General features: G+C 37.2%; 3 protein-coding genes across 3 annotated transcripts; all 3 read right to left on the minus strand.

Annotated features, from left to right (window-relative positions):
• Positions 1-1,137: 1,137 nt before the first annotated feature.
• Positions 1,138-3,867, minus strand: LOC129570711 (SET and MYND domain-containing protein 4-like). The gene is made up of 2 exons (XM_055450417.1): positions 3,261-3,867; positions 1,138-3,170 (listed from the first exon to the last, which is right to left on the minus strand). Exons 1-2 carry the CDS (start codon positions 3,261-3,263, stop codon positions 1,632-1,634), a joined length of 1,542 nt encoding a protein of 513 aa, XP_055306392.1. The 5' UTR covers positions 3,264-3,867; the 3' UTR covers positions 1,138-1,631.
• A 656-nt stretch (positions 3,868-4,523) lies between these two features.
• Positions 4,524-6,589, minus strand: LOC129570713 (SET and MYND domain-containing protein 4-like). Its single transcript, XM_055450418.1, has 2 exons — positions 6,384-6,589; positions 4,524-6,294 (listed from the first exon to the last, which is right to left on the minus strand). The coding sequence occupies exon 2, from the start codon at positions 6,280-6,282 to the stop codon at positions 5,023-5,025; it is 1,260 nt and encodes a 419-aa protein (XP_055306393.1). The 5' UTR covers positions 6,283-6,294; positions 6,384-6,589; the 3' UTR covers positions 4,524-5,022.
• A 2,421-nt stretch (positions 6,590-9,010) lies between these two features.
• LOC129570715 (SET domain-containing protein 3-like) lies at positions 9,011-10,510 on the minus strand. The gene has a single exon (XM_055450420.1). The coding sequence runs from the start codon at positions 10,508-10,510 to the stop codon at positions 9,011-9,013; it is 1,500 nt and encodes a 499-aa protein (XP_055306395.1).
• Between the last annotated feature and the right edge of the window lie 292 nt (positions 10,511-10,802).

Genomic DNA, 10,802 nt, shown 5'->3' on the forward strand with positions numbered 1-10,802 from the left:
CAGTAACTGATTCAAATCAAAGAGAAAATAAACGAAGCGGAGCCGAAAATTAACCAAGTGATAATTTATAACGCGTCTACTCTGGTGTCGGTTTATTCACTGATTTCGTTTAATACGTTCTTATTTATAGCGTCTGAACAAAAACTTACTGATGTTGCATGAAAATTGGTCAGGAGCGTTGCTTTTTTCAACATTTACCCAATGTGATGTCACCACTAACGGAATGCTATTCTCAAACTGTTTCGCTTTCTTGAAAAATCATTGAGTTGAGTGCGATAATAATCGAAAGTTATTGTTACTGCGACTTTTTTTTCAACAGATTCATAGTCAACCACTTCTTCTACACTTGATACACTCTCCATAACACTTCTGAGAGAAACACACACAACACGCTATGATCTAAATGTGTGAGGACGAAACAAATAAAAAAATCATTCATGCTTGATCTTTTGCATTGTATAATATGTATATGCCTCTTATGTCTCAAGTGTGAGCAGTTTTTTTTAGTTTTTTTCAGTCATTTCAAATGACTTATTTGAAAAGTCAGACGCAATTTCTGTAAAACACGAATAAATTGTTAGTTTTCTGTGAAAAGTGAAAATATTTTTGGAAAAATAACAATTAAAAAAAATCGTATAATTGCAAAGACGAAGAAAAGGCATCGACCTTTACGACAAAGTGAATAAACATTATGTTTGCTTACCTACTTTTGATATAGACTTAAGTTTTAATAGAAAAAAATGCACTCTCTTGTGATGAAGCCTTTGGCTTCTTAGCGACATAGAGATGAGTAGGAGTCTGCTGCAAATCTATGTGGATTATTTAGCCTATGTATTTGAATTTGATTTAGAAACAAACAAGTTTTTCTTGGTTAAAAATCAGGCGGGTAATTTACGTTCTACATTACGTATTATTTCAAGTCATTTTTATCCAGAATTCTTACCTAAACCTGTGCTTTGGATGCCCTAATTCATTAAATTCACTTGAACATATCACAGCTCAAAAAATACTTACTCTTCATTACATGCAAATTGCTATCTCACAATAAGAGAAAAATATGCGAATTTGATGTAGTCTTGCAAGAAAAATATATCAGTAAAAGAACGCTTTTTCAATGTAATACAAAACTGGTACAACTTTGTTTTGTTTCTTTATTTAGATTTAAAGAGTTTGATCGAGATGATCATTTTCAAAAACGTTGATTTGTTTGACATTGATTGCTTACTATTTTTCTGTTCACTTAATTTTATACTTGACGAAACGAAAATATTGATGCGATAGAAGTAAGAAAAGGGAATAAGAATTAAACGTGAAAAGCATTAAACTAAAATAGCCTACACAAATCCGATGTAATTAGGTCTCGATCGATTGGTCATCAAAAAATATTTATTAGGAAAAAAAGTTCTGAAGATTTATTTCGTTTACACTTCGAGTGGGCCATCCCGTAAAGTTTTGTATTGATTGAGATTTTTCAAAGGATTATTCTATTATTTATTCTATTTACTCTTTTATTCTGCTGATTCGTTTTCTGCATCGTTTTTTTTCTTTTTAATTTTTTTTTTTCAATTCCTTTGAAAATATTCATGCGATGGAAGTAACACAAAAAAATAAGTGTTGCAACTTGCAACACATTACAAAGCATTTGCAAAATAATCTGCGAATACATTGAAAACCAATTCAATTTCCGGTGACCATGCTGAGCGTCCGTATTTGTTCAAAAATTCAATGCACTTCTTCTTAATGATGGCCGATTCAGTTTGATTGCGTACATCTACAATTTGTTGATTTTTGACCACGTACTTGTAACATGGATCCGATGTGGTCATCTTCCGATCGATTGGTGCACGCGTCGGTTCGCATCTTTCGCATTTGCAATCGAAACCCCAACGAGATTTTAATTCTGCTTTTCGTTCATTTGATGGCTTTCCACAGAGTTCCAATGAGTAATTGTTAAAAAGCTGTTCACCCTTTCTGATTGGTCGTCCTGTCATACCGATTACATAGTTTTTTAAAGCACAACTGATTATATTGGGAGCACATGAATGATTCATAAGCGAAGAAACTGTGGCCACATACTGAGAATCTCCCAATTTAAATGCATTACTGTTGTACACTAGGATATGATGCATGACCAAATGCATAAGAAAACGCTTCTTTCGAGCACTATCGAACAGACCGCTTACTTTTGGCAAATCCATCATGATTTTATAAACCTTGTGAGCTTCTGTTAATGCCTGAGCATACGGTGCTGATGTTGAAAGTTTGAGGAAGAAATTATACTTTGACTTGGGATCGTTTAATGATGTCGGTAATGTTTCGGGCTGTTCGAGCAATGCACTTTCAACAAACTGCATCAGACTGTCCACATCGGGGAAACTGGTGGTGGCTAACAACAGTATTTTGATATAAATCCTACCTTGAGGCTGTAAGTGTGGAAAAAATGTACCGCACTCAAATTTGTGAATTTGATCGTTATTCATGCAATCAACGCTACAAAATACAACATCGGGACAGTTTGGACAAGCCATACAATTCATACATAATCGTAAACATGAATGACACACCGATGGTTCATCCCTGATTCGAGGAATATCATTTTCCACCAAAACAATTTTCCCAACTGGAATGTCTGACTTTGCAATTAGATGACGACCGAATTTCTCGTTGTATTTAATCTCCACGACATTTGCCATACACGGAATATTCCGATCAGCTTTGTAACTTAGTCTCGGTTGGAATTCCTCTTTAAGCTCAAGCATCGACATCAGTTTACTTTCTTTTTTACGCTGTTCCAGCTTCGGCAGCAGGCGATCAGGTAGATTTGCGTTTTTGGCGAGTTCAATGTCCATCAAGACTTCATTATACAACCTCATGTGAAAATAACATGCCGATCGGTTTGAATATGCTAATGCAACGTTTTCTGTGCCAACTTCAGCAAAACACAAACTTTTAATGTAGCAAATTGCTGCTTCGAGCCAGTTTTCTTGGCGGAATAGTTCGTTTCCTTTCGAGCGCCATTCAGTCGATTTCTGATTGTTTTTCCGAGTGTGTTGCGCTTTGACCGATTGAAGATATATATCGAAATACGGATTCTTCACAGATGCAAACAGATCGACGTAATTACCCTGTACTTTTTCCTTCTTCCATAAGTTGTCCATTTTTGATGGGTTCTGTAATAAATTGACCGTATTGTAAAATTTTGCATTTCGTCGAAAAAAAGGTTTTTTCTTCAATGGTTTTTCATAATTTAGTTGACATACCATAAATTAATTCACTTCTAAAATATGTACTAGAGTCCCAGTGACTGGACTTCTGACCTTGAAACGTTACCGGTTATCCGGTTGATTTCTAGGGTTTATCGTTTTTGCACTGAATAACTGACACCCATGTGTTGGTATTGGTGTCTGAATCGAGTCGCGTCACGTTGCGTCGGTTTGCGGTTTTTTGTCTGCGACACAAATGACACTTTTGCTCTAGAGGGACAACTGAATGTATGTCTTGAAGAATATGAACAAATTGTCTTTTAAACTAAATTCCATTATAATTGTCTATTTTCCAATCACGTTCAAGTATAAAATGTACATGGAAATATTTTCGCCACTGAAGTAACTTGAAACAAATAAATTTCGCTGGCTTCAAAGAATGGTTCAATATCAAGTGAAATAAAATATGAGTGTTTTCCTCGGTTTTTCTGTTTTTCTACATATTTAAACACTTAAATTGATGAAAATAATCCACTTTTTTTTTTCAAGCGAACGCAAATATTTGCATTTTATGGTGAAATTAATCCATCAACAATACTCCTTAGACACTCCTTTCTCAAAGCACAAACACAACTGAATCGTTTCGTCGATGAAGTCTGACTACAAAGAACAACGCAATTTCGTGAATACATGTTCAATTTGATAGCGTTTACACCAGCTCATATGGCTATTGTAGAGCGCATAGCCGCAACCACATACCAATGCGTCTTATTATTCGCGTCGTATGCATTATCAGCCGGCGCGCTACACATACATGTAATTCTAACACATGTACCTATAGTATTGTACATGCGTTTGGGACTTTTTGTTTCGAAAGCTGTTACTTTGACTGTAGCCTTTTTCAACAGATTCATAAAATTCGACTACTCTTACACTTGATGTACTCTGCAATGGTAACGACAGGCTATGATCAAAATATAGTATTCTCTGTATTGATGTTTGCATGTGATTTATTGTATGAGTCTCTTGCAAATTTATGTGGATGATTTATCCTATGTGTTTGAATTTGATTTAAAAACACACAAGGTTTTCTTGGTTCAAAATCCGTCACGTTCTACGTTTGGTATTATTTTAAGTCGTTTCCATCCAGAATTATTACCTAAACCTGTGCTTTGGTTGGCCCAATTTGTTAAATTTACTTGAATGTATCACAATTGAAATAATACTTACTCTTCATTTCATGCAAAGGACTATCTCATAATAAGAGAAAAAATAAGCGAATTTGATTTAGTCTTGCAAGAAAGATCAGTAAAAGACCTCTTTTTCATGTAATACAAAACTGGTACAACTTTGTTTTGTTTCTTTATTTAATTTTAAAGAGTTTGATCCATGCTGAATATTTTCGAAAATGTTGACTCATTTCTTGACATTGTTTGCTTGTCATTTTTTTTTTCATTCACTTAATTTGATACTTAACGAAGCGACCGTATTGATGCGATAGAAATAAGAAGAGGCAATGAAATCAAACATGAAAAAGTATTAAATTAAATTAAATAAGCCTTAATTAAGGTCTTTTCATAAATATTGGATATCAACTCCAATTCCGAAGACCATGCCGAATGTCCGTATTTGTTGAGGAATGCAATACATTTTTCCAGAATGACATCAATGTCACGAACATTGTTTTGATTTTCAACCACGTACTTGTAACACGGATCCGATATAATCACGTCTCGATCGATTAATGGCCGTGTTGGCTTGCATTTTTCGCATTTGCAATCGAATCCCCACCAAGCATTCAATTCGGCTTTTCGTTCATTTAACGACATATCGTTGATGCCCAAGTAATTGAGTAATTGAAGAAAAGCTGCTCACCCTTTTTGATTGGTCGTTTTGTCTCACCGTATACAAAGCTTGAGACGCAATGACTCATAATGTTCGGAGCACACGAATGATTCAACAATGATGAAACGTTGGCCACGTATACTTGACTTTCAGCTGTAATCGCATTACATTTTGTAATAACGGCATGGTGTGCAATCAAATGCATGAGGAAACGCTTCTTTCGAGCACTTTCAAACAGACTGCTGACTTTTGGCAAATTCATGGCCATCTTATAAAAGTGGTGTGCATCGTCTAGAGCTTCTGCATATGGTGCTGATGTTGAAAGTTTGAAGAAGAAATGATACTTTGACTTGGGATCGTTCAATGACGTCGGCAATGCTTCTGGCTTCTTTAGCAGGGCACCTTCAACAAACTGCATCAGTTTGTCCACGTCAAGAAAACGGGTGATGGCCAACAATAGTGTTCTGATTACCATTTTGCCTTCAAGCTGAATGTGTGGAAAAAATGTGCCGCACTCCAATTTGTGTGTTTCATTGCGATTCATGCAATCAACGCCGCAGAACATAACATCGGGACAGTTTGGACAAGCCATACAATTCAAGTGCAATCGATAACATGTATAACACACCGATGTTTTATCCCTGATTCGAGGAATGTCATTTTCCACCAAAACTGTCTGTCCAACTGGAATATCGCACTTAGCAATCAGATGACGACCGAATTTTTCGTTGTATTTTATCTCCACGACATTTGCCATGCACGGAATATTCTTGTCAGCTTCATAGCTTAGTTTTGGTTCGGATTTTTCCTCACGCTTAAACATCGGCATCAGTTGCTTCATCAGTTCACTTTCATTCTTGCGCTGTTCCAGCTTCGGCAGCAGGCGATCTGGTAGTTTCGCATTTTTGGCGAGTTCAATATCGATCAAGACTTGATTGTACAACCTTAAATGAAAGTAACATGCTGATCGGTTCGAATATGCTAACGCCACGTTTTCGGTGCCCACTTCAGCAAAACACAAACTTTTGTTGTAGCATTTCAATGATTCCTCCCAATTTTCTTGTCGAAAAAACTCGTTTCCTTTCGAGCGCCATTCGGTTGATTGCTGATTATCTTTTCGAGTTTGTTGCATTTTAAGTAGTTCAACAAACATGTCGACAGATGATTCTTTCGAAGTTGAAAAAAGATTGACGTAATCAGCTCGCCCTGTTTCCTTCTTCCATAAGTTGTCCATTTTTGATGAGTTCTATAAAAAATTGACCGTATTGCATAATTCATTGCTTAAAAATTAGGTTATTTTCCTTGAATTGTTTTTTCTTAATTCAATTGACATACCGTGTTTCGTCGAACCCCTTCAGAATATAATGGAATGTAGCAGCTATCTGGATTATTACTTGAATGAAGAAAAAATCGAAGACGAGTAAACTTTTTTACGCAAATGAAGAATATGAAATGCAGGCCGACAGCGTGAACGTTTGTGCCCTTTGGTTGACCAAAAAATCAAATGGAGCAGATTGTAGGTTAGTATAAACGTCAATATCATTCGCACTGTCAATGTATTGTATATCAATTCGAACCAATACGCACGAGCGACGAACCAATTTGCATGAAGTATTCTTCTGCGTGGCGAACTCTGCATCTGATTGTGTGTATTGGTAAAACGCCGATGTACAGTAATGTTGTGAGCAGTGCTCGTATGGCTCATGCTGTCTCTGTCATTCTTATGTGCTCTCTAACCAGTGAATGAGAATCGATTATTTTTCAATACTTACAAAAGGCTATTTCTCGAGAGGGAAAAATGCCAAGAGAAGAATTTTGTTTAAATGGAAAAACATTCAAGTACAAAATTGGTACATATTCCGGTCTATTTTCTTGGCTCTTTATTCAAATTTAAATGCATAGCCATAGGTTAACATATATGGTTTTGTATTAATTGATCTTTTTAAAATCGTATACGATTTATTTTCGGAAATGTGGCTTACTATTGGGATTTATTTTCGGATCGATATTTACTTGTGCATTGAATTTTTCTTATTTTCTTTTCCTCGATGGTTATGAAAACAGTCAATGATAGATAGCTGAGCATATATGCTCCCATGATGGCACCCATAAAATTTCGTGCATTTCATCATGCATTTATATGGACTACACGTCATAAAGTCAAAATGTCCCAATCTCAGCTTACTGAGTTTCTATGCTCAGCATATATCCTCAGCTATCTGTCATTGGATGTATGAAAATATTCATGCGATAGTTCACAAAAACCAGATGATGCACAACATTACAACGCATTCGAGTAAAACAAAGAATTTTGTACCATGTATGTGTATCTATTGAAAATCCATTCAATTTCCGATGACCATGCTGAGCGTCCGTACTTATTCAGAAATTCAATGCACTCCTTTTGAATGTTGACCGATTGATGTTGATTGCTTATATCAATGGTAGTATTGACCACGTACTTGTAGCATGGATCCGATTTGATTAGCTCTCGGTCGATTGGTGCACGCGCTGGCTCGCATTTTTCGCATTTGCAATCGAAACCCCAGTCAGCTTTCAATTTTGCTTTTCGTTCATCCGATAACATATCATTGAAGCCCAAGTAATTGACGAAAATCTGTTCACCCTTTTGATTGGTCGTCCAGTCACACTAAATAATCCGCTTTTAAAAGGACTATTGAAAATGTTGGGAGCACACGAATGATTCATGAGAGAAGAAACTGTTCCCACAATAGAATTACTGCCAGTTCCAATTACGTTCGTGTTGCAAACTAAAACATGATGCATAATCAAATGCATGAGGAAACGCTTCTCGCGATCAATACTGAACAAACAGCTGACTTTCGGCAAAGTCATCAAGATTTTATGAATATTGTACGTTGCCTTGAGAAATGAATCATCATATGGTGCTGATGTTGAAAGTTTGAAGAAGAAATGATACTTTGACTTGGGATCGTTCAATGACGTCGGCAATGCTTCTGGCTTCTTTAGCAGGGCACCTTCAACAAACTGCATCAGACTGTCCACGTCAGGGAAACTGGTGATGGCCAAAAATAGTGTTTTAATTATCACTCTACATTCAGGCTGTAGGTGTGGAAAAAATGTGCCGCACTCCAATTTGTGGATTCGATCGTTATTCATGCAATCGAAGCTGCAAAAAATTACATCGGGGCATTTTGGACAGGCGATACAATTCATGCCCAATCGTAAACAAGAATAGCACACTGACGGCTCATCGCTGATACGAAGAATGTCGTTTTCCATCAAAACAACTTGGCCAACTGGGATGTCGCACTTCGCAACCAGATGACGTCCGAATTCTCGGTTATATTTTATCTCCACGACATTTGCCATGCAGGGGAAATTCTTGTTGGCCTCGTAGCTAAGTTTCAGTTCAAATTTTGTCTTTCGTTTACCCATCCACATCAGTTTCACACTTTCATTTTTACGCCGTTCCAGCTTCGGTAGCAGGCGATCAGGTAGATTTGCCTTTATGGCAAGATCAATATCGATCAAGACTTCATCCAACATTAGCCCGTGGAAGAAACATGCTGATCGGTTCGAATATGCTAACGCCACGTTTTCGGTGCCAACTTCGGCATTGTTGTGATGTGAAATTCGTACGGCTCATGCCATCTCTGTCATTCTTATGTGCCCTCTAACAGTCGAACGAGAACGGATTATTTTTGAATTTTTACAAAAGGCCATCTCTTGAGAGGAAAAAAAATGCAAAGAAAAAAATTTGGAATTTGGTTTATTTTTCTGTGATATTTTATTGAAAAACCGTTAATTTTATTATAAACTCAAAAGATACATTTAAAAGATTTATTTTCGGTAATTTGATTTGATTGATATATATTTGTGCATTGGATTTTTGTTATTTTGTTATCCCGATGCTTGTGAAAATATTTTTGCGACCGAAACACAAAAAAGAAGTGTTGCAACAACATTTGTTGAACAGCTTATAAAGTATTTGCTAATTGATTTGCGTATACAATGGTAACCAATTTGATTTCCAATGACCATACTGAGCGTCCGTATTTGTTCAAAAATTCAACGCACTTCTTCTTGATGATGGCAGATTCAGTTTGATTGTGTAAAATATCAATGTGTTGATTTTTGGCCACGTATTTGTAACATGGATCCGCCGTAATCAGTTTTCGATCGTTTGGTGCCCGCGTTGGCTCGCATCTTTCGCATTTGCAATCAAAGCCCCGGCGAGATTTCAATTCTGCTTTTCGTTCATTTGACGGCATTCCATCGAGTTCCTTCGAGTAATTGATGAAAAGCTGTTCACCCTTTCTGATTGTTCGTCCTGTCACACCGATTACATAACCTCTTAAAGGGTAACTGATAACGTTGGCAGCACATGAATGATTCATAAGAGATGTAACATTGGCCACATACTTAGAATCTCCCGATTTAAATGCATTACTGTTGTAAATTAGGATATGATGCATGGTCAAATGCATAAGAAAACGCATCTTTCGATCACTATCGAAGAGACTGCCTACTTTCGGCAAGTCCATGGAGGTTTTATACAGCTTGTGGGTTTCTATTAATGCACGAGAATACGGTGCTGATGTGGAAAGTTTGAAGAAGAAATGATACTTTGACTTGGGATCGCTCAAAAATCTCGGTAATGTTTCGGGCTTTTCGAGCCGTGCAACTTCAACAAACTGCATCAAACTCTCTACGTTAGGAAAACTGGTGATGGCGAACAAAATTGATTTGATCACAAATCTATTTTCAAGTGGAAGACTTGGGAAAAATGTACCGAACTCCAATTTGTGGATTTGATCGTTATTCATGCAATCAACACCGCAAAACATAGCATCGGGACAGTTGGGACAAGCCATACAATTCAGGCATTGTTGTGAACATGAATTACAGACCGACGGTTCACGCCTGATTCGAAGGAAATCCTTTTCTACCAAAACAGTTTTCCCAACTGGAATGTCGCACTTTGCAACCAGATGACGACCAAATTCTTGGTTGTATTTTATCTCCACGACATTAGCCATGCACGGGAAATTCTTGTCAACTTTGTAACTTAGTTTCGGTTCGAATCTATCTTTACGCTCAACCATTAACATCAAGTTCAAAGTATCCTTTTTACGTTGTTCCAGCTTCGGTAGCAGGCGATCAGGTAAATTTGCCTTTAAGGCAAGATCAATATCGACCAAGGCTTCATTCAACTTCATCGCGTGCAAGAAACATGCTGATCTATTCGAATATGCTAACGCCACGTTTTCAGAACCAACTTCGGCATAACACAAGCTTTTGGTGTAGCAAGTTGTTGCTTCAGGCCAGTCTTCTTGGTGAAATAGTTCGTTTCCTTTCAAACGCCATTCGGTCGATTTTTGATTATTTTTCCGAGTTTGTTGCATTTTAAGTAATTCCATAGCCATGTCATCCAGTGGTGATCGCTGTAGAAGTGCAAAAAGATCGACTTGTAGCATGGGTCCAATATGATCAGTTCACGGTCGAATGGTGCACGCGTTGGCTCGCATTTCTCGCATTTGCAATCGAAGCCCCTCACACGTGTGCAAGGGGGGGGGGGGTATTCCGGTTTTACCCCCCCTGGATTCTAAAATGTGGACCCCCCCAAGCGATTTGGAAAAATTTACACTAGATAGAATCGATTTTCAAAAGTGAGGACCTTTTTTTTTTTTTTAGTCCTCACTTTTTTCGGAGACTGGTTTTACACTAGATAGAATCGATTTCCAAAAGTGAGGACCTTTTTTTTTTTTT

Source organism: Sitodiplosis mosellana, unplaced genomic scaffold (genome assembly GCF_009176505.1).
Source record: "Sitodiplosis mosellana isolate CC-2019 unplaced genomic scaffold, AAFC_SMos_1.0 Smas_scaffold_75, whole genome shotgun sequence".
NCBI classification, from domain to species: Eukaryota; Metazoa; Arthropoda; class Insecta; order Diptera; family Cecidomyiidae; genus Sitodiplosis; species Sitodiplosis mosellana.

Excerpts from the sequence above, each read along its gene's own strand:
- LOC129570715 (XM_055450420.1), bottom strand. The coding sequence starts at position 10,510 with ATGCTACAAGTCGATCTTTTTGCACTTCTACAGCGATCACCACTGGAT.
- LOC129570713 (XM_055450418.1), bottom strand. The coding sequence starts at position 6,282 with ATGGACAACTTATGGAAGAAGGAAACAGGGCGAGCTGATTACGTCAAT.